Here is a 24,855-nt window from a genome sequence, read left to right on the forward strand (position 1 = left end):
CAATTTGTATTACACCTTTCAATATTAAACAAAAACTATATTTCTTTCTTGTTGGGATTTGTTCCTAGCCCTTTTTGTTCTTGCTCTTCAATGATTCTATGAAAGCCAATTCATGTTGTAAGAAATCCTGATCCTAAAATGTAAAATAAAAAGGTTTCATAAATGCAGATCACCAGGAATGATAACCACTATGATATACATGTGAGAGCTGTCTGGAAAAGTACGTAAGGGTTCCAAAAATTAAAGTAACATGAGCTCTGATGGGTGTGCAAAATATCTATTGAACAAAAATCCATCTGAAGATAATGAACATCAACTCGGCACTTAATCGGCGCTGGATGTCTAGTAACAAGACTAAATCTCAGATGTCAGCATTGATAGAAACATGGTCTGCAATTGCATTTGAAGAAAAATTCTCCAGCTTAAATTCATCGCTAACTGGTGGAAGTGTACCATACAAGTGTCATGTCACAAAAACATGTGTGGTCTGGTGTACAGAACTAATGTGCAAGATGAAGAAACAGGAAGTGATCAAGCACTCTCTACTCCAGATTCTTACTACAGATGTCTTTGTTTCCTGTGCTGAAGCTTTGATTCAAGTTGATTGTCGCATCACTCTGAGTATGCAGCGGGTATACTCAGAAGTATAATACTGAGAGTATAACAACTTCACGTCTCCATTGCAGGGGCGTGCAAATGACTTTTATGGCCCCCTCCATATCGTTTACCCCTATGTCCCTACACATATTTCACCACTCATTTTTAAAATCTTGGGCCCCCTTCAGCCAACAAGTGTCCCTTCTCCCCCCCCCCCCCCCGTGCATGTCCCTGCTCCATGGACAGCACACACAGTATTGAGCATGAAAAATTGGGCTATCAGAAAATGTCTTTTTTGCATACCAAGATAAGTTGCATATGAGCAGAAAACAATGCAAATGGGGTTGTTTCTTGAGCACTTAATGTTTTTTTTTTCAGCAAAAGGACACTTTACATTTCTATATTGTACCATTATTGGTGAAGAAACATAATGCAACACCCACATATTGAAACAAACTGTCATAGAAACATTTTTCATCTCCCTCCTGGTAAGATATTGAAGCAATGCTATCAGCAAAGAAAGTTGCACTGTTGTCCAAACTAAGAAAGCAATATCTCTGAAATAGTTAATTTCGAGAAAACGAGTATTTAAGTTTTTCTACTATGTAGAACCCCAGGTATATTTTAGTGTTTTTACTGCTTTATAGCATTGTAGGATATTATATGCACCCCTGCAAGGAAAATTACCCAATTCAAAATTTGAGAAAAACATACTAGCAACCGATTTAAAATCTAAATTTAATGCTTTTTCTTGCTACAAAACTTGCATAGCTTACGTACCTGGTGCATGGTAGCCTAAAAACAATATTTCCAATATACTGAAACATTATCATATTTTCGAACTTCAAGTATGCCCTATTAATTTAGACGAGGAAAATTAACCAGTAAACATCACATCATAATGTTTTTACGCCTATTGTAAAATTAAAGTCGAAATCACTAAAATCTGCTATTGTGTAAAACCTCTATTTTCTCCAATTCTGCTTTTTAAAATTTTTTTTGAGTTTTTTCATTTTTCTTGCCGAGGTGCGATATATCATGATGCTAACACTGGGAAGTGAGGACATCCAGGGATAAAAGCATTAAAATCATCAACTGTTATTCAGGCCGCAAGCGGCATTGAGCCGCCACAGGTGGCAGGTAGTAAGTGTAGCCCCCTAGTTATATTATGAAAAAAGTAAAAACTTAAATCAAAATATCTAATACACTAGTATCTTTACTTACCCTTTGTGCATTAACATACCAAACAACAAGACTGGGATCCCTGCCAAAAAGTTGAGGGTTGTTAGACATACCATTGAGAAGTGGTGCTTGAGTTGTTTGAACAATAGGCCCTAATGCTGTAATAAAAGTAAATAAATTCCAATTATGAATTGCATTTATTTATTAATTTTTCTGAATGTTAAAAAAATAAATAAATAAAAGTTTTTTCAGTCTTCTTCAGCAGATAACAGTTTTGTTGAAGAAAAGTGAAATATAAATCTGTAGCAAATAGCATTTATTGCTATTTACATTTCATCAGTATTTTGAGTATCCATGCAATATACAAAAATACAATCACTAAAAATAGTGGTAGTACTAACCATTTACAGGGTTCACCGGGTTGTAAGGACTGCTTACTGGAAGTTCAGCTGAAATTTTACATTTGTTACACAACATGGAATTTTTTTTATTCTCCAATTCAATCTTTTCTTCAGTAAGTTTTTCTTTTTCCTATGAATATAGAATTTTCATTCAAGCTAAATAGTTTTACTCCATAACTTTACTCATATTTATAAATTTTAAAAATTTGTTTAGGTTAGTTATAGTAGTATAATAAATTCAAGATTGGAAATGGCTATAAACATTTAAAAAGCAAGGGGAAACAGCAAGTACTCAAGTTGTATGAGAGATTTGTATACATAGACAATTTAAAACAGAGTGCATTTTTTATTTAATCTAATCAGGAGTCTGGGATGCAGAGAGACCTTTGCTAGATACCCTCACCTCTTGAGTTAGATCTGTTTATATAAATTATAGTATTAACTAAGAATTTGACCCCAAGGGTATTTTGACCGTTTGATTTCGTACTTACTTGGGGGGTAGGTGGTAGGTAATAACTGATAAGAGACGGATAGATGTAATTCTGGAAGCTGGCTAACATTACACCGCTCTTCAAGAAAGGGTCTAAAGGGAGTGCGAGAAATTATAGACCTGTGAGTTTAACTTCGGTGGTTTGCAAAATTTTTGAAACATTGATAAAAATTAAGATAGTAAATTTTCTAGAGACTAATAATCTATTGACTAGTTTTCAGTACGGTTTCAGGAAAGGTAAATCTTGTGCAACAAATTTATTACATTTCTATGACAAAGTTACCATGGCTTTGGACGATAAGAAGCCTGTAGATGTTGTTAACATTGATTTTCAAAAAGCTCTCGATAAGGTACCGCATGTTGCTCTACTTAGCAAATTAGCTGATATAGGAATAGGAGGGAAAACTTTCATTTGGGTAAAAAACTAGCTGACCGGAAGGAAACAAAGGGTAGTTGTAAGGTGAAATTATTCTGATTGGAGTGAGGTCTTAAGCGGGGTTCCTCAAGGGCCAGTGTTAGGGCCTGTTTTGTTCATTGTTTTTATGAACGATATTCACAAAAATATTTCTGGGAACATGAATTGTTTTGCAGATGATGTCAAAGTTATGGGGACTGTAGAAAATGAAGAACAAGCAAAACAGCTGCAAGAGGATCTAGATCATATTACGGAGTGGGCTGATAAATGGGGTATAGCTGTTAATGTTGGGAAATGTCAAGTGCTACATTTAGGGCATGGAAATAAGTGTACAAGTTATTATTTGCAAGGTTCAGTCATTAGTCAAGCAGACAAAGTTACTGATCTGGGGGTCTTAATAAGTCAGGATTTAAAGTTTAGCCAACAGTGCAGCATTGCCAGTAACAAGGCCAATAAGGTGCTTGGGTTTATCAATAGATCTATTTCAAACAAATCTATGAAGGTTCTTCTGCCTTTATATAGGAGTTTAGTAAGACCTCATTTGGAGTATGCTGTTCAGTTTTGGTCGCCTTATCTGAAGAAAGATATTTTTGTATTGGAAAGGGTTCAAAGAAGGGTAACTAAATTAGTAAGGGGACTCTCAGATTTAGATTATGATACCAGACTTAATGGGCTTAACATGTATAGCCTGGAGCAAAGGAGAGACAGAGGGGGACATGATTCAGTTATTTAAATTTATCAAAATGAAAGATGTAAATGGATTAAATTTTTGCGGGGAAAGCAGGACAAGGGGTCATTGTTTTAAGCTATTTAAATCTCAGGCTAACTTGGAAATTAGGAAAAACTACTACTTTAGGAGGGTTGTGGGCACTTGGAATAGCTTACCGGAAGAGGCGGTAATGAGCAAGGAGGTGGATAGCTTTAAGATGGCCATTCATCTTCATCGGGGACTAATTAATTATCTAGGACCAGCTTAGCTGGGCCCGGAGCCTGTTGCTGGTCATCACATTTGTATTTATTTGAAAAATTAATGTTTTCGCATATAAGTGGGCATAGCTTTCGTTGTTTTTTGATAATCTTTATATTGAGTGCATACACTTTGCGCCTCCCCCCCCCCCCCAGAAAAATTCAATGCCTAACCTGACCAGTAATGCCTTTAGCAGAAGCAGTTATTAATATTGTGTGATAAATTTCCTTGTTGCAGCATGTAATGTTCCAGATCAATGTCAATATATTTTATTCCTGTTACTTATGTAACCATACCTGTTACTGTGATGCTTTTTTATACAAATTAGCACTGTTAAAAAAATAGGTTTCCTTTCTTGAGTCTGAACACTTCTCTCACAAGTCATTTTACTGCATATTATCTTTTATATATTTAATGTATTTATTTTTGCTTTATTTTTGATTACTTATAATGAAACTGCATAATTTTCTTCTTGCATTACATTTTATGGTTTAAACGTTTGAATTACAATTACTTTTGGATTTTGTGTTTTTAATAGGATGCTTGGATTTATCAATAGATCTATTTCAAACAAATCTAAAGAAACAAATCCCTTATATAGAAGTTTGGTAAGACCTCATTTGGAGTATGCTGTTCAGTTTTGGTCTCCTTATCTTAAGAAAGACATTAATGTATTGGAAAGGGTTCAAAGGCGAGCTACAAGGCTAATAAATGGACTTTCTCACTTAGACTATGATTTCAGGCTTAGAAGGCTAAAAATGTAGTCTTGAGCAAAGAAGAGACCGAGGGGACATGATTCAGTTGTTTAAATTTATAAAAATGAAAGATGTTACGGGGCTGAAGTTTAGCACTGAAAACAGGACAAGGGGTCATTGTTTTAAGCTATTTAAATCTCAGGCTAACATGGATATTAGGAAAAATTATTATTTTAGCAGGGTAGTGGAACCTTGGAACAGTTTACCGGAAGAGGTGGTAATGAGCAAGGGAGTAGATAGTTTTAAGAGGGCCATTGATCTTCACTGGGGATTGTAAATTGACTAGGACCAGTCTAGCTGGGCCCAGAGCCTGTTGCTGGTCGTCACTTTTGTATTTGTATAATTAACAGCATCAAAAGGCAAGCAACGACCTAATCCCTACATGCGACTAGGATAGCACAAATTGTATCCTTAAGTATTGTTGTAATACATACCATCAAGATTTGCCTTTCTTTGTCCATTATCATTGCCATCTGCTGTGCATAATGTTGCAATCTGGATTGGTGTTCAGTTTTAATTCTTTCAGCTGTTTCACGTTCCAAGCGACATTGCTCTTTTTCTTCAGCCATCCTCTAAGAAACAAACATAAAACTTCCACCGTATAATAATAAAATCAAAATAATAACAAAATCAGCATATTGAAAAATGCATAATTTTTTAATGCTTTTTGCAACAGCTTGTGTAATAATCTCTCATTTATACAGTGCCGTAGGATATCAATAAAACGTTTTTGTTAAACCTTTGCTAGGCTCTGACATGGCTGCGATTTGCCTATGGGCAGCTCAAGTTTATAAACATAATTAAAATAATGGTAGAATTTGCTATAATATTGTCGCATGATCTCTGCTCATATCATGGGAGGAACATAGTGAGTCACACCAAGGGCGGATCCAGCTTCTGGTTTTGAGGTTCCAAAAAGAGGGGTTAGGGGAAGGTTCCAAATATAGCCTTCTTTCTTAGAGATAGCCTAAAATAGACTTCAGTTTTGAAAAAGATTTCGTAACAGGGAACCAAGAACTCATCAGCTTGTTTCTCTTATCATACTAAACAAAGCCTAAATCATGTTTTTAAAAAAAATCTGGAGAAGAGCCACTGCATCTAGAATGTCATCAAAGATATTCTAGAACTGCATTTGAAAGAGAATTAGAAACCCATACACGCATTTCCTCTATATCATTAGGTTTACTTTCAAGTTTATTTTTAATTTTTTTTTTCACCTTAGTTCTGTTTTTCAGTCAGTTTTTAAAATGAGATTTTAAACCATTTTTTTAAAGCTTTAATTGCTCTCTTTTGAGTGGAAAATAAGTAAAAAGGATGCATATATAATGTAGAAAAAAGTTGGAATCTAAAGAAAAGGAGGGAAAATATAAATACAAATTTAGTTGCACAGGGTTTTAGTTGTATCCCCAAGTTGACCAAGGCCTAAATTGGGTTGTACGAAGTAGAGAGAGAGAAAGAAAAAGGAATCATTCTTTAATTTAAAAAAAAAAGTAATGTTTTCAAAATGTTTTCATGAATTATTTATTTAATAATTTATGAAAAGACGATTATATGTATTACAAAGGTATGTTTTACTTATCAAGTTTAATTTCACATACATCTGACTTTAGTGCAAAGATGGAACCTCAAACAAAACTAATAGGTACAAAAGTTTCATCTCAACTAAATTTTGGCTTTTTTTTTCCCCCATCTTTTTTTTTTTTTTTTGCAAAAAAAAAAAAAAAATCCTTGCACTGCAGATTGTTAAAACCTGTGGATTTTTTACGAACCAGTGAAGTTTTCCTCCTATTTTCTTCCTTTCTTTTTTACAAAAAAAAAAAAAAAAACCTTTGGACTTGAAGGCCATTAAATACTAGTGAAAAATTTTTGCGAGCGACAAAATATTTTTTTTCTTTTTCACAAAATATGATAATAACAATAAAATAAAAACATAAATAAAACTTGACTAAATTTATAGAACTGTTACAAAAAATATTTAAATGTTAATAATTAGTTATGTAATTATTGTAATAATTATACTGAAGAAAAAAAGCACTGCTGAAAAATCATTAAAAGTACAAAAATTAATCACAAAATTCAAGTAAAAGATATCATATAAGATATTTGTTTTCTATTATCATAATATTTCCCTTTTTTTGAGAAAGGAAATTTTTTTAATTTGGGAAAAGCAGAAATCTCTGAGGACCCGTTTTTCTGCGGACTAGTGGCATTCCGCCGGACCATTGGTTGAGAAAGGCTAGTTTAGTGGGCAGCATGTAATGATATCTGCTTGTTACAGACCAAATGAGAGCAGCAGTTTAACAAATGATAAACAACTATTGTATACCAAAGTAACAATTTGGTGGAAAGTTATTACATACCAAAGTCATTTCTTCCAAGTCTTGAGTCTTCTTCCTTATAGTTGCTTGAAGGTTATTAAGTTTTTCTCTTTCATCATTCAATTGTTGTCTTTCTCGAAGCAGTTGCTCTTGCTCTCTTTCTAACTGCTGTGAGGTCTGACGAACTTGTTCTTTTTCAAAATAAAGTTTACTTTCTTCTTGTTGGAGGGCACGTTTCTGAGTTTCAATCATGCTTTCTTCCTATCAAAGCAAATATTAAAATATTTAGTTCATCTGAAGCAATACTTGTCCTGGAATTCATTATCCTCAACATAGAGAAATGAATAAAAATTTAACAAAACTGTTCAAAATTCTGTTTCACAGAGAGATTTTTAAAAGAACTATTTTTTAAATAAACATCAAATTTAGATCATAGTTTGGCAGATTAGTTTGAATTAATCTATTTTAAGACCTTAAAACAATCTACGCTATGCACATAGTGAGAAATACATACACACGTATTTAGTTTTCCATTTTGAATATTTTATTAGCATTGAAAAAAGGAATTCTTTTAAGAAAATAACTGAAAGAATTTCTTCAAAAAGACCATTCCAACCATTTAGCATGGGGTATAGGGGGGATCTAATTAGTTAAAAATGTGGTAACATTATCATTTAAAACTACTACATCCTTCCATGCTCAGGGGATTTCAGCCAGACCCCTTCGACTTTACACAGTCCTCTCTTGACAAAAAGAGCATCCAGCACAAAGCAACCTTCTGTGAGCATGTCTCTCCTTCTGAGGCGGTGGTGTCCATGTCCTCTGGTCAGGGACAGGAGAGACTCTACACCAATAATTTTTCGATATTGAAGTTCAAAAAAAGCAATTTTAGGTGAATTTTAATGATGTTGGGGAAGAGAGGTTGAGGGCTCACTCCTGATCCATCCTCGCATCTGGTTCAGGGGAATCGAGCATATCACTTCTCCTGGGCAGTGGCATGTATGTATGTAGGTCATCGGGACCAACATCCAGAAGGAGCAGATTCTGGAGAACAGTGCTATAGGTGGAGGCACAGGACCAGAGGAGCAGCACCTGCAGGGGCCAGTGGAGCTGGCAAAGGAACCAAGTCAAAAAATTATAGGAAGATCAACTTTGTTCAGATGGAGTTAATAAGCAAGTTGTTAATTGCTTTAAAAAAATCACTTAGCCAAGCCCATCAATTATCATAAAAAATAAAAATAAATAAATAATGAAAACCCAGCTGATTAAAGCACTTTTCGACCTTTCTCCAAAACTTTTAGTTCCATTTTTTAAATTTTGATTTTTATCAAGTAAAAAAAATTTTGAAGAAAAAAAAATAGAACTGACTTCAAAATTGCTCTGAAAAGTGAAAAATAATTTTCTTCTTTAAACACCATCGATAATATTTTTAAACATAATTTTTGAAGTTGGTGCAACAACAAAAAGTAAAATCCGGTGTAACCATATGCTTCGTTCATATTTTTTTCAGAAACGTCCAAAGTTAGGAACGAAACATTTATACCGTTACTTAAATATGCTGTTATCAATGCAAGTAGAGAAGAAACTGGGCCTGTTTAAATTTATAGTTGTAGCTGAGTTATGGTTGTGAATGATTTTGTCTATCTTTTTTGCGCCAACTTCAAAAATTATGTTTAAAAATATTATCGATGGTGTTTAAAGAATAAAATTTTTTTTCACTTTTTAGAGCACTTTTGAAGTTGGTTCTATTTTTTTTTCAAAATTTTTTATTTCATTCTTTTCAGTGTAAATATTTCAGAAATAGTAAGAGTTACCATCACGAAGCTTCACCTTATCTTTTTCATAAAAATGCTCCATACTAAAAAAAATTATAAACGTGCCTTAAAACTTTGAGCGATTGCCGCTAAAAAATTACCCTTGTTCCTCTGTGGAATTCATTAGTGTGTAAATTTAATTATAACCATTTAAATAGTACGTTTTTCCTAACTAATGTACATTTCACAGCATACAAGTTGCTTGTGATGCAACCCTGTATCTCTTTACTTAGTCCAGATCATCTGTTATTGGCATAGTTGATAATGATAAAAACATTAAACTATAGTTGAGGCAAACTTAACCTGGTAGCATTGTGAAGGCCTAAGCAGATCTTAATCACAGCATTATCTCACTTCAAGGTTAGGTTTACACCGACTATAAAGCAATAACACTGAAGAAACTTGATGCTTGCTTCAGAGAAGCCTTCATTCAAAATTATCATTACAATTACTATTAATGTTACTGTTGTATGGCACCAAAACTTTATAACAATGGGTTTTATATTTAATCATTTAATCGGGAAATTACATGAAATTTACTGATTTTTGCCCATAACTTTTTTTCTATAGAACAAATATGGTCAAACAAAGTAATGGGACCTATGTTGAGCCATCCCCTATCCATTAAAAAAAGAATCATCAAAATCCGTTCACTAGGTGAGACGCTGTGAGTGGAAAAACGAAAAAAAAAAAAACATACATACAGTATGAACTGATAACCGCCTCCTTTTTGAAGTCGGTTAAAAATTTCATGTCTCTTTAATTTTTATCATCTTTCTATGGTGTAACTTATTTTTAATAATGCAAAAGTGTAATTACTAAGTAGATATTAAATTATTGATTTACCTTGAGCTTTCGGACATTTAGTTTAGCTTCATCTTCTTTTTGCTTTTTGTTCAATGAGGCTAGTTCAATTTTTTCTTGAGTTAACTGCTGTCTTTCTTGGGCTAATTGAAGAAGAACTGTCTTTTGCTCATGGAGTAATGAATCCTACATAAATATAAAAAAAGAAAGTAAATAAAATACACCATGCATTATTATTATTATTATTTGTTGCTCTAATCAAAAGTTATAATGCATATCTATTAATTTTGGGTTTCAGTTTCATTAAATAAGTGATTTATTACCAGGTAATAAAATACTTATTATTAGAACTACTTTTCTATTTGATAGATAAAAGAATTAAATTTTGCCGCTGGGGAGTTTATATTTCATATGAGGGAGTGAGAAGCAAAGGGATGCAAGTAGACTATTTTAAGTTTTGAGTAAAACGTGTTTAAAGATCAGATCCTAGGTATGCTTTCATTGAATTTTTTTTCTAAATCATGCTGTACAGCAGCACCTACCAAGGCTTGCCCCAAGACAAAGGAGAGGTTCACCTACCATTTGTACTGGTTATCTCCAAATTTTAAATTTTGCCACTTGCATCCCTTTGCTTCTCACTACCTCATATGTTCAATTCATTCAATTGCATTGCATGCAATACCTTTAGGTGACTATTTACTAGTTTGTTGCTCTCAGGAACATTGGCTATAGTATTTGAAATGATAAATTCACCATCATGCATAGTAGTAAAAACTTCAATTGCAAATGTAGTGCTACATTATTACAAAAAAAAAGCTTTTGAAGATACTGCTATAAGATATAATTTTGCATTGTATTTATATTTTGACAAATTCTGGACATAACCAAATCATATCCTAACAGTTTAGACATTTATAACAATTACCAAAACTTCGTGCATGGGTATTTTAGTTTATTTGGCAATATTTTTCCTTCTTGTAGTAAATATATGACATATTTGTGGTGTTGGCAATAAAAAGCAAGGCATATTTGAGGCAGTGAGAAGCAAAGTGATGTAAGTGCCGAAATGAATATTTTCCAGATAACCAGTACAAATGGTAGGTGAACCTCTCATCTGTTTTAGGGCAAAAGATAGTACTAGTAGCCCTCATTGGTGCTGCTATAAGACATGATTTAGAAAACTTTTCAATGAAAGCCTATCTAGGACTTCAAATTTAAACGCATTCTTTGATTCTTTACTTAAAACTTGAAACTGTCCACTTACATCCCTTTGCTTCTCACTGCCTCATTCGTAAAACACATTCTTGAAGAATTGTTTTGACTCGAATGAGAAAGTCACCAATGAAGGAGACCGTTACAAAATTTTCCACATAAGTAGTGTGGATTTGAAATCAAACTCTTAATAGAATGCATGCAATAAATCTGGATGTCAAGTTTTAAACTGAAGCATTTTGATAGGCATCCTAAAAAAAGACAATAAGTAGTTTATCTTAAGCAATAAATTATAGAAAAAACTTTGCCCTAGTTCAGTCATATGTGTCTCTTACATGAGCTGTCCTTTTTGGCTGTCTTGTGGATACATCTTCACTAGCAGTCATTCCAGTCCCTGCACTTTTTTTTATTCACCAAATTTTACCAACCCTTTCAAAGTCATTTGCGTGAGATTCGGCTGTATTTCAAAAATTAGTATAATACTTCTGTCCCAGTATTAACTAAAACATTTAAAATGAATTTTATTTAAAAATCACTTCTCAAATAACTTTCCACATGTTAAAAATTAGATAAAGAAATTTCTTTTTTGGAATTGTATTTATACGAGTATTGGATAATCATAGATTATTATTTTCATTCATTATGCTTGTGATAATGCAAAAATTAAAAAAAAATCATATAAAAAAGAGCAGCATGGGAGTAAGTTTTTAAAATTTAACAAGCAATGTTTCTAAAGAAAAAAATACACAAAAATTGCAAAAACCTGAGAAATGCGAAGTTTTTCCTTTTCTTTTTCATATTGATGTTGGTGCAATTTATATTCTTCTTCCATGTGCTTCTGTTGAATATTCAATTTTGCTTTCAGTTGTTGAACTTCCCAACGATCCTAATTTAAGCAAAAGATATAAATAATTTTTCGTATAAAGTGTTGCCACAGAAAAAGAAAATAAATACTTTCATCATACACACTCACTTCTTCCCCTTCAATTGTATTTTTTTGGAGACGGCTCTCTAATCTCAAAACCAGTTGTTGCAAACGTATTTTCTCTTCTTCTCCATCTTCAAGCTGTTTGTGAAGTCTGCTTTGCAGTGCTACAAGATTTTCCAAACAAATATTTAGAGTTTGTTTTGGATTTGTTTTCTTCCTTTAAAAATGATTATTTTGACAGGAAATTTTATAGTATTTTTTCTCTAATTGAAGCCTGATTGTTGAACATGCATCACTTGACCTAACATTTATTTTCGAGGTAGACTGTGCAAAGCCCGGTGATGCAACTAGTTTGTCATAAATTGCTTCCTATAAAGTAACCTTGCAACATTTATAGTGAACATATCAATGTTAAGCATCTTTATTTCTATAATAAAAAATAGCTACTTGCCAATTGCATGCCAACATAATAGCATCTAGCTAATAATAACGATCTGAACACTTAATTTGCACTTGCTTACATAATGCGTAAATTAGGCCTGCTCAGGGCCTGATTTAGGGGAAGGCAGGCGGGGCTACTGCCCCGGGGCCTCCACAACAAAGGGGCCCCCACAAAAAATTTTTTACGAAATATCCTAACTTTCAGGGTTCAGCAAATTTTACGTTTTTTCTCCCTGACATTTTTTTTTTTTTTGTATTTCTACAAAGAATGCTTGCACAAAAATAATAATATTATCGATATATCAGAAAGCCCTGATTGGTTGCAAGTATCCATTTACTATCAATTTTTTTTTGATTGAGCATTTCAGTTGAGATATAAATAAGAAACACAGGGCTAGCAAGTGGAAAAAAATATATAGGAGTTTAGAAGGAAAAATACAGGAGTTTGACAGCAAAATATATATGAGTTCGATAGCAGAATATATAGGAGTTTAAAAGGAAAAATATGGGAGTTTGGTAGGAAAATATATAGGAATTTCGAAAAGGTATAGGATCTAGTAGGTATGTCATCATTGTACAAAAAAAACAGAGCAAAATTATCAGTACAATTCTATATCATGCGTGAAGTCATAGCAATATGAAGAATCAGATGTGAGAGCAAATGAATTTTCGTACCCACGGCCGCTTATAAGAATCATGTTTGTTTAAGATTTTGATTCAATTTAGCAAAATTGTGTGTGCATGTTTTTTCTTCTTTTTTAAAATGCAATTCTGCATACAATTTAAGAGAACTTTAAAAAATTTTTGGTCAAATGAAATATCATTAGAAGTACACCGCACACTCAATATCCATTCCCTGATTATTTAAAGAATTTTATCACAAAACAGCAGTAGCCAATTTTAGAGGGGGGCAGGGGGCCTGGGTCCCTTCCAAAAGGATAAATTTATTCAACCATTTTAATTATTATTTTTCAACTGCCATCTCCAAAAAGAAACTTTTTTACAGTTATGTAAAAAGAACACAAAACATATTTGAATAAAAGCATTTTCGTTTGCTGAAGTGAAGAAGTATTGCTGGAATCAGATCAGGGGAATACTTTTTACTCACTGGTTTTGAATTCAAGCAAACGTAATATCGCAATTCGTTCATTAATTCTTCTTTGAGGGAATCAATCAATAATTAGATGTACCTAGAAGAGTAATTTCGATCCACGTAGCTTTTTGCGAAATAAACGACTTCTTTTTTAGGAATAAAAGAATGCAAAATGAAAGAAATGACATGATATATAGTTTTTTGGCATGCCGTATCAAATTAGGGTTTCCAATCCCGAATCCCGCATTATATTTATCGGGATTAAGAGCAAAATCCTGCAAGATTTCCAATTCCGCAAATATTTTCCATGCAAACATTTCCCTACTTTGGCAGCTTATAAAATGAATATTTTCAAAAGCATCATCGAAAGTTTGAATCACCTTCCTCATACATCTGCAGGAAGAGCTACTTTTTTGGAAAAATAAACTCATGAAAACTTTGTTTTGAAACATTCTATAGGGGGGGGGGGCTCTTCAATTTTCGGGTCCCCTATAAAAAATATTTCTGTATCCACCCCTGCAAAACGGTATGAAAAAGCAATTACAAAATTCAGATTTTAACTTACGTGCTTTGAAAAATCCATCTCTATTGATTGCTAAAACTAGATAATAATTATTTTGGACATTCTTTTTTCAATGTCATAAATCTACCTATAGTTCTTGGTATTGGTACCCCATTGCTTCAATGCTAACACTAATGATTAAAAGTCCCCTTGACTCTATGTCTCTCTCGCCTCACTGGTTTTGTTGGACATATCCTGAAAAAATCGTTACAAAAAGTGTGCAACACTCTACCTCCCCTTTGTTTCACTATTTACAGAAAAAAAGAAACTAATTTTACTAAACGAAAGCAAAGAAAAAAAAACACTGTGATAATGTATCACGTTTGTCGGAAATGATCAGTCTCATATGCTTGATTCGTTTAAGCGGCATGTTTGATTCAAATATTCAGCATTTTCAGAGTTAAAACTGGATTTTGTTTTGTTTTTGAGGAACTGATTCATTAAAGTGGCTGATTCAATTACCCAGAACTCACTGTAATGGCATTATCCATAACGTGTGTGTATATATGTACACACATGTATAAAGAGCGAATTTGACCTAATCTGCCAAACGAAAGGGGGCGTTAGAAGAGTCCAAGTGGAGCATAGAATTATCCATCATCCCGTCCAATTTGTAAACATAACCGAGTAGATGGAATAATATAAGTCAAAAAGAAAAATTTCTGAGATGAAGACCGATTTCTGAAATTCTTGGAAAATCTACACACAAAATAAGTAAATATTTGAAAAAAGCAGACAAAATCCTATAAAATGACATTTTTTCGAGATAGTGACATTTTTCAGCAAGCTACAAGCTTTGAAACAATTGAAGTACTCAAAGTTGAATTAGTACCGAAATCTGTACACGGCATTTTTAAAAATAATCATTTGAGCTACAACTGGTCATTTGAACTACATGTAAGATTATATGTGACAAAATTAAAAGCTTTCAAAATCTTTACAGCAGTACACGCAAACTTAACATGTTATACTATTTAAATTACAAAGTACACTCATTAAAAGAAAAAAAAAATTGAAAACAAGTTAAAAGTTGCAAGTAAAATCATCTATATTTTGTAAATTTCATAAAACTAATCAAATAGAAGTTTAGTACATATGCCAACATTAAAGATGTAAGAGTTCACAGTGCAGGGGGGAGAAAGAAGAAAAAAATGGATTAAAGGTTTTGCATTTTTGGGTAGCATTTAACATCTGACGAAAAAAATATAGGAGTTAGTGAGAAAAATAGGAGAATATCTGACAAATTATGAAAATTTAGGAAATATAGGAGATATAGGAGGACTATGAGCCCTAGTAATTTTAAGTCTATAAATTATAATAACAATAATATAAAAAAATAAATAGCAGTAACTTCAGGATGTATTTACTATTAAAGTGCTGATTGAAAATATTGGGTATATACATACATTTCAAAATATTCGGATATATATCAAAGTATTGGATACTTTTGAAAATATGATGATCTTTTCGAACCCTGATTAGGGACCTCCACTCCTTCGTTCTCCCGGGGTCTCCACACTTCCAAATCTGGCCCTGGGTCTGCTAGCACTAGATAATATTAAGAGCACCCTAAATGGTAGATTATACCGCACTTATCCATTTTGTGTGAACAGATCTCCCCAAGCAGACATAATTGGCAATAATATGCAAGATATGTATAAAAATATTAATTTTAAAAAGTTCAAATTAAAAGGTTAGTAGTATGGACATTCCGTTTGGCATTGGTTGCACGATTTTTGGCCACTTAATTGCCTGAGCAAGCGAAAGAATAAGTACCGATTATTGCTATGTTAGCACGTGACCGTGCGAATGCCAGGTCATAACATTTTTTTTAATCGAAATGAAGATGTCTAACATTGATACGGTCTAGTGGCCTCAGTGAAAGGGGGTTTTGGGGGTAAAAACACCCACCAGAGACCTTGGTTTAACATTACTGCCAATCCTAATACATGTAAGGACTGTTTTTATCATAAGACCCAAGAATCCACAAGGTAATTCTGACTGTGCTAGTGATACTGTCACTATAAATGTGCTCATAATAAAACGTTTTCCAGAATATTACTTCACTTAAATCAATCACAACATTATATTGACTAAGCACACTAATACTATTGCATATAACTTTTAATTGAAATTGTGATACTTACCTTTTAATTCTTTCTCTTTTGACTCAAGAAGAGCTTGCTTTTCTAAAAGCATTGCTTGAGACTTTCCTTCAATTTTAACTTGTAATGAAGCTAATTCGGCTGCCCGAGCTTCTAATTGATCACTCAGATTTTGTAAAGATCTAAAAGTAAAATCAGTTCATTGCATCCTAGTAAATTGAATAAAAAAAGATTATGACCATGTAATGACAATTTGTTCTATAAAATTTGTTAATAAAAGTACTATTTGTGAAATAAACTACGATAAAGCGTGTCAACATTTAACATGCAATACCTTTATTTTCATGAATGTTAGTCCTAGATGCATACTTTTAATTGTAAAAACAGTCAAAATACAATGCAGAGTTAAGATATTAATAGTTTGAATTTTTTAAAAAAAAGTGAAAAAATATATCTAACTTTTTATACACAGCCTAAAGTTATATTTAGGGAACTCACAATTATTAAAAAAAAAAAAAAAAAAAAGAAAGAAAAAAAGAAAAGAAAAGGAAAAAAAAAATATATTTGTATGATCAATGTTCACACCAATTTATGAAACACAGAGTTTTGTTTATACCACTTCACACTCATAGTTTTCATTGGCCATTTAGAGGTTTAATAAACTTGATTTTTTCTCCTCAAATTGTAGAGTATTTTTATATAGCATGGTATAGGATTTCCTTTTAGTTTTCACTAGCAATGAAAAGGATAAATATATACTGCTTTTTGCTTCATTAATTTTACCTTTATCAGTGTTCTTTTGGTATTGCAATATGTTTTCACCTCACTTTCAACAGTCCCCCACAATTTTGAACTTGAATATCTCAGTGAATATTGGTCGTATTTATGTCGATTTGTTTTGGGTTGCAATTGTTTTTTTTATGCTTGAGATTTCCCTAAATAATAATGGGGGACATAGGAACCATATGAAAAGTTAGATTTTGTATCTTTTCACTAAATTCTTTTCTGGCTTTAAAATTTCAGTATCTGAATTCTGCATCTTTTCTTGACCATTTTTGCAGTTCAAAGTATGTACCTAGGACTAACGGTTGTGAAAATAGAGGTCTGTTAAGCAGGGGCAAGCTGTATAAAAGCACTAAGTTTTATAACACACATAGAAATGAAAATGTAAGAAAAGTTAACCTTGAATGGGATTGTGTGCTTAGAACAGCTTCTACTTCCTGATCCTTCAGTCTTTTGAGTCTCATTAAAGCATCTTCATGATCTTGTTTCATTATTTCAAGTGACTGACTGCAACAGAACATATGAATTTATAAACAAGACAGTTTGATGGATCATGACTTGTCCGCTGCTGAATAAAATAAAAAATATATAACATTTGTTAAAAAACTGCAGCTTAAAAGATAAGTTGCCTGGCACTTGACTCATTCATTTAAAAATAAACAAATCAACTAAATGAGTAATGATTTAAACTTTTTTGTTTATGATGTTAAAGATAATGATAACAAAGCTGTGTGTATAAATCTGGATTTCATATTTTTACCAATGAAATTTAACAATTACAATCCAACAAACCACAAGATATCAAATTAAATCCCAATAAGAAGAGTAGACTTTATTCAGATAAAATGCTTGTGTTGTGTTAAAAAAGGGTTTTGAAAATAGGAGGAGTGACTGCTCATATATAAAGACTGCTGAAATTTGTTATGAAACCATGAGCTCATGCTCCATACTCTAACTCAAGAAAAAGTATGCCCTCAAAAACACAACAATTACAACAACAATATTTTACAGAAATTTTGAATCAATAATGGAACAAAGAATAGCTTTAGTTCATGGGGTTATTTCACTTCTGTTGAACCTTTCTTTAAATATATATATATGATGGTAATACAAGGTTAATTGAGAAATGAAAATAGTAATAAAAAGTGAATACCTATGCAGATCTTTTAGCCTAAGCATTTCCTTTTTATGTTGCTCTTCATAAGCTTCAAATTTTGATTTATAACTTTTCTCAAACTGCATCTTTTCAGCTTCTAGTAATTTTACTTTCTCTTCAGAGGCTTGAAGTTTAGTTTCATACTCTGTTTTTAAACTAGAAATATTATTTTTAAGAGTAAATAGTTTAGTATGGGAATTGAAATAAAACATGAATAAGATTTTGAAAAAATATTTATACATACCTATTTTCTTTTATCTTTGATAAGTCATCCATTGACAACAGCTGATTTCTATTAAAGAGACAAAATGGAGTAAGACACAATAAAAACACTTGGGGAAAGAAGCATTTTCTAGGTAATACCAGGAAAACATTTGTACTAACTTATGCACACTTTCTATCGCCTTAATTTTTTCTTCATATGTAAGTTTCAAATTTTCACAAGATTTAGCAAGTTGATCTTTTTCTAACATGCATTCAGCTAGCTGTAAGTTAAAAAAGCAATTGCAATTCAAACGTTTCAACCATTAAATGTAATGCAAGATGAAAATTATTGAGTTTCATTATAAGTAATCAAAAATAAAGCAAAAATAAATACATTAAATATATAAAAGTCAATATGCAGTAAAATGACTTGTGAGAGAAGTGTTCAAATGTAAGAAAGGAAACCTATTTTTTTAGCAGTGCTAATTTGTATAAAAAAGCATCACAGTAACAGGTATGGTTACATAAGTAACATGAATAAAATATATTGACATTGGTCTGGAACATTACATGCTGCAACAAAGAAATCTATCACACAATATTATAACTGCTTCTGCTAAAGGCATTACTGGTCAGGTTAGGCATTGAATTTTTCCATGGGGGGGGGGGGGGGGGAGGGCGCAAAGTGTATGCACTCATTACAAATATTATCAAAAAACAACGAAAGCTATGCCCACTTGTATGCGAAAACATTAATTTTTCAAAGCCGGGGGAGGGTGAAATTGACCCAGCCCTGATTCCCTAAATAGCAGTTATGGTCAGGTCTTGATTACCCTGTGAGCTAAGTTTTATAGGCCTCATAATTTTTTTTTGAAAACATTGTTCAACAAATACTGAAGTGGCAAGTTGGTAGACACACATCTAATGAGAGGGTATTCATGAAATAAAGTAACCAATTTATTTATTTATTACTGTTACCTTTTCATATTAAAAAAAGTAAGATCAAAGAAAATTTTGAAATGAAATCTGTGGCGGGTCTGCGTCCAAGAGACCCCATAGCACTTACAGCCTTGAAATTTGGTACAAAATTACTTCCAGACCCAGTGGTTTGCACCTAGGGTTTTGTTTTTTAATATTCAAATTAGTTTTTTTGTAATTAATTTTTTAAGCTCAAATTTCTTGTAAATTGCTTATTAAAGGGGTGAAAAGTTACTTGCACATATTAATTTTATATATTGTTGGAAAGGGTAGAATTTTCTGCGTTCTAAGCAATTAGTTTCAATGCTCCAACTTAAATATGGCGGAAGTTATTTGCGTTTTTAGCTCAAACTTTTTTAGGCCTAGCTAAATTTTAGGCAATTCTTTCTGCATTAAATCTATCAGTAAGAAATGAAGGAATTGTCCCACAGTTTTCTTTATGATACCACTGGAAAGAGCGATTTTTTTACTCCAGATCTAACTCGACCTACAGTCGAAAAACTTAGCTCCTATCTCCAAAGAAAAAAAGTTACAAGCAGTTTTAACCAAGTTCGAAAAATCTCATTTCTATTCAAATTATTGATGTTTTATACGTCTTTTTGATTCGCTTGTTTCTTCTTTCTTATTCACAAATTTTAAGGGTTTTGATTTTAACGGAAAATCTTAGGCTCAACCCAATTCAAGCCCCGAGCTAAAGAGCAAAATATACTAGAGACCACGAATATGAAAGCGACTTTTCAAATGTACACAACTGCAGTTTTGCAATGCAGCCCTTATCGCTCTGCAAGTTGGTACAAATTATTTTGAAACCCAGGGAAGGGGTGCTTTTTGTTCCAAAGGGAGCTCATAATGCATTTTTAAACTGTTTCTTTCTAATTGACGATTTAAATCTTTGAAAATCAAATAAGGTTGCGGAACAATCTTCAGGGTTTGGTGAGCGTTAGCAAGCAGGGGGCAGAGCCCCCTGTTTCCTAAAATATTACTACTACCAATTTATTAAGTTCAGTTATAATTTAGGAGTTACTTTACATTTCTTACAATGAATTCTTTTCTAATGATGATTTGCAAAACCCTAAAACTTTCAGGAAACAGCTTGAAAAATGCTTGCATATTGAAAATTGCATACACCAGCATTTTACTTGCAATTTTTAGTGACAATATTAGGAACTTATTGCTAGAAGCAGAGATAGAGCAAGAATTTTTTCAAGGTACAAAAATGCTCCTTATACTCCTTGACATTTAAATTTTCAGAGGAGTGAATCTTTTTTGGAGGACAGGAATAAACAAAAAACCACACTAATTTCTTAATTGAGCTCAGTTGCATTCACCAAAAATGTCACCTAATTTGATAAAAACTTAAGCTCTTCAAAAGACTGCATTTTAATTGGAGGTTCATGATTATTGATGCCAACCAATTGATATGAAGCACCGACAACAATAGTTTTAGCCACATTTATATGTAAAACTAAACTTTTGTGCCAAAATCTTAAATATCAAAAATCAATGCATAAAATAGCACAATTCCTACAAAAATATTAGATATGTGTTTTAAGAGTCACAAGAAACCCCTTTTTAATACAAAAAATATGAGCTTATGGATCTGATGTAATCTAACAAAAGTTGCATTGCTGGATGTCTTTTCATCCATAAACTCATATCTTTTGTATAGAAAAATATAAAAAAATAGAAACAAACCTTTGCTTGAAAATATTGATAGCTATCAATTGGAACAGCTAATGGGTTTGGGGACATGCTTTCTTGTGAAATTTTCATATTGGATGGTAGCATTTGCTGAGGAGTGTTTGTCATCTTTGGAGCCATGTATTCATGACGACTATTATGCACTTCTTTGAATCCAGAAGCTTGAAGGTTCAACTCTTCTTTTTTGGCGATTCTTGAAAATTGGTCAGCTTTATTGCTAATAACATCATTGATGCTACTTTTTTCAGAGTATATTGGTATCGATGGAGTGCCTTGGAAAATAACTGGCTTCTCATCTGCATTGTCTTTGGTGAATAAGTCATTCCTCCCAGTATCTTTTTCAAAATCATCATGAAGCCAATTGGTCTCAACAGAAGGATTCAAATTTCGTTTTTGTCTAGGTCTAGCTGATATATCTCCTGTAGTTTTTGGCCTAGGAGGTTTAGAAAAATCACCAGAAATTTGCCAATCAGTTTCCTCAGTTGGCATTTCCTTTATTATGGATTCTTTTATTTCAGATTTTGATTCATTTAAACCTAACCATTCCGCTCCAGAACTTCTTCTTCTACTATTCAGTTTAGGGGCGCTTTCAAAAAATTCACTTTTTTGAGCCACATCTTTCGTCAGACTTTCAGAAGGTTTACTGGACTTCTTAGGACTTTCTTTGAAAAAACTTAACCAGTCAGTTTCATCTTCTTTAGATTTCATTTTTTCTGATCTTTTAGGAGAACTTTTATCAGATTTTGCTTCAAAAGTGGCTTTATTCACATTTTTTTCTTTCTTTGATGATACTAAGCTTTTAGGCTCAGGAATTTTACTTTTAAAAGGTTCTGTAGTCGCTGCTATTATAGAAGAGGCTTTACGAACAGGGGACACTTGAGAATCTTCTTTAAAACTAACTTGCTTGAATAAACTTCCTCTTCGGCTTGATGATGATGTTGTTTCTTCAAAGATCCCTTGACTAAATGCAAAAGAATAATAAAAATTAAAAAAAACCATAGAATTATGTTTCATAATCAAATCATGATCAGGGGCGGATCTAGAGGGGGGCCATGGCCCCTCCCAAAGCCTCGTGATTGTAAAAAAATTTTTAAGGAAAAAAAAGAAAAAAATATTATAAGAAGATAGCAAAATTTAACACATGTATTTTACTGAAAAAGAAGTATAGGCCTTAATTGGGAGATAAATTATATTCCTATCCTTAAAACAAAACTTTTATTTCCAAAATTTTTCTCCATCTTTTGCATCAATTCTTGATTCCAACTACAGACACTTGGACGATCTCTAAATGTTGCGGTTCTCAGAGTATACCTATCGTTCACAAGACCAAAGATAGCCTAAATATTCATTTTTATGACTTTAATTTCGAATATAGGAGGAGAACCCCTTTTCCCATGCCCTTTCACAAATGCCTTGATATGTAGCAAAAAATTGAATTTTAAGTCTTTTATTTGGAAAAAAGTCAATGGAAACTAGCTTATCCAGCCCTTATCACTTAACTTGCTTAAAAGCAACTTAAATGATTTTTTTTTTTTGGGGGGGGGGGGGACTTCAATTACAAACGAGTTTTGATAGGACCCCCTCTTTTCCTAGTTTATATCGTGATGATAGCTTAAAAAGGTTTCTTAGAGGAGCTCACGAATCTTCCATCCCTTTCTAAAATATGTATAAGTATAGTTAAAAATTGAATTTTCGGAGCCTCAAAGGCAAAATACTTCCAGGAAGGAAGGATTCTAAGCACCTTCACACTTCCTTTAACGTAAGTAAACATTACCTAAAGGTGCATTTTTAGGCTGGACAGCTGAAGAGCTAGAAGAGCACACCTCCTGTTCTAATTTCTCAATATATAATGACAGAATATTTTGGTTTCTAAGGTTGGGTTGGTTATTTTGGTTTAAAAAGTATTTTGGGGTCAGCAGCCGAAACCTGACCTTTCTCCGTACATCATTAAAAATAGACAAAATGCGTTTTTAGTTTCCTAATTTTCAAAAATTGCTCGGAAATTTAAATTTTGAAACATTTTCGAGGGAGATTCCTCTATCCACCCCCTCACCTAATGTCTCGATACCCCGAAAATAGAGTTTTTAAAACTTCATTTTAATAAAATTTCTGGGGAGTTATCAGTGCCCAATTTCCCAATAAGCAGAGTAGGCAGCTGCCTAGGCCGGCAAACTTTTCAGGGGCGGCAAATTTGCTTTTTAAACACATTTTTTGAATTAAATTGTTATTCTTGAAAGTAAAATATTAGCATTCTTTCATTTTCCTCAGAGACAATTTTTTCTTGTAATTAAATAATGATTACTTTCACACATCTTATGAAAGTCAAATGTTTTTCAATCATGGTATTTGCCGAATCGTCAGCAAAATTTGCCGAATAAAATTTTTTTTGGGAGATCACTGTGATCATTTCATCTGGGCGCCTCAGAATGGGAAACGCCATCATTTCTTCATAAGTTTGACAGTTTGAATCTGGGGAACACTTTTTTTACGTTTATTTTTTTTGAGTCAAGGATATTTTTCTTCTTTTAGGGGAGGAGGGGGCGGCAGATTTCAAATTTGATTAGAGGTGGCATGGAGCTAAATTCGGTCCTGAGGAGTTTGTTCAAAAATTTCGGATGGCCCCTCCCAAAACAATCGGCTGGATCCGCCACTGATCATGACCATTAACAGCAGCATAGAGCTAGATTTAATCAGGGATTAATTTGCTCGGGAGCTCAGGTTCTGCAGTTCTTTTCAATACCCAGTGAGATTTTACATACTTAAAGAGGATTTAGACAATTTATGTATCAAGATAAGTTCTGAACGCCATAAGCATTCTGCTCTTCTTTTGTTAAAAATTAAGCCCTGGATTTAATTCAGAACTTCTTAAAATAATTTAAAACCAGCAAAAATATTTTAGAAAGGATACTCCATTAAAAACGAAAAAGATATAGACAGTCAACACTGGTTATGATGTTTTCATGTACAACATTGCTGATTAATTTCCTGTTTTTACAATATGAATTTTGAGAAAAAAACTGTGTAGTACATTCAATATACCAGACATCCTGGTTATCATATCCAGAGACAGCAGTTTTGTTCTAATTGGAACTCATCAGTCTGAATTAGTGAATAACCAAACTGGAGGCAGATGTCATCTCATTGAAGCTGAGAATTCCAACAAACTGGTAGATAAAGAAAATTTATCTCACCGGCAAGTGCAATTTGACTCATGAATTGAAGGAAAAGCTTGGTAAGTTACTACCCCTAAGCCAGGGCTAAGGCAGGTTATGCAATATACCAGACAGCCCGGTTGTAGTTATATCTCAGCCCTGGGTTAAGGGCCATAACTTACTGCCAAATACTGTAATTTATTTTGTAGTAAGTTACAGCCCTAAGCCAGGGCTAAGGCAGAAATACTTAAAATACACCACCAGCTCAATTACTCCATCCGAGGACTGCAGTTTCGTGCTTTTTAGCACTCATCAGCCCGGAATAGGAATCACATGAGCTGGTGGCAGAAATCTTCTTAAGGGAGCCAAGAGAGCCAAACAAACCAGGGGCGTAGCTAAGGGGGGGTTTTTGGGGACAAACCCCCCCCCCCCGAAAAGTTAGTCTCAAAAAAAAAGAGAGAAAGGAGAGAGAAGTGAAAGAAAAAAAAAAAGAAGAAAAGGAAAAAATTCCAAGCGATTATATATATATATATATATATATATATATATATATATATATATATATATATATATAAAAGAAGTAACCCCCCCCCCCCGAAAGTCGGGTCTAGCTACGCCACTGAAACAAACTGGTAGCTAATGTAGAATTAGCACACCAGATGAGAGACCGCAGCAATGGTGCGGTTCAACTCAAAGATTGATGGCAAGGCATGGTATTTTGTAGTAAGTTACCGCCCTAAAAACTGCAGTCCTTGGATGGAATAATTGAGCTGGTGGTGTATTTTAAGTACTGTTTA

General features: G+C 33.0%; 1 protein-coding gene across 1 annotated transcript in view; it reads right to left on the minus strand.

Annotated features, from left to right (window-relative positions):
• Positions 1-8: 8 nt before the first annotated feature.
• Positions 9-24,855, minus strand: part of LOC129224896 (fas-binding factor 1-like) — a 45,898-nt gene continuing 21,051 nt past the window's right edge. Inside the window, exons 6-19 of the mRNA XM_054859442.1 lie at positions 20,901-21,867; positions 18,408-18,508; positions 18,268-18,315; positions 18,021-18,179; positions 17,267-17,374; positions 16,127-16,266; positions 11,929-12,047; positions 11,719-11,841; positions 9,786-9,929; positions 7,168-7,386; positions 5,242-5,379; positions 2,181-2,310; positions 1,822-1,937; positions 9-133 (exon numbers count right to left, since the gene is read on the minus strand). Of these exons, the coding sequence (XP_054715417.1) occupies positions 65-133; positions 1,822-1,937; positions 2,181-2,310; positions 5,242-5,379; positions 7,168-7,386; positions 9,786-9,929; positions 11,719-11,841; positions 11,929-12,047; positions 16,127-16,266; positions 17,267-17,374; positions 18,021-18,179; positions 18,268-18,315; positions 18,408-18,508; positions 20,901-21,867 (2,581 nt within the window). The 3' untranslated portion in view covers positions 9-64. The remainder of the gene's footprint in view (positions 134-1,821; positions 1,938-2,180; positions 2,311-5,241; positions 5,380-7,167; positions 7,387-9,785; positions 9,930-11,718; positions 11,842-11,928; positions 12,048-16,126; positions 16,267-17,266; positions 17,375-18,020; positions 18,180-18,267; positions 18,316-18,407; positions 18,509-20,900; positions 21,868-24,855) is intronic.

The sequence above is a fragment of the Uloborus diversus genome, chromosome 6 (genome assembly GCF_026930045.1).
Source record: "Uloborus diversus isolate 005 chromosome 6, Udiv.v.3.1, whole genome shotgun sequence".
NCBI classification, from domain to species: domain Eukaryota; kingdom Metazoa; phylum Arthropoda; class Arachnida; order Araneae; family Uloboridae; genus Uloborus; species Uloborus diversus.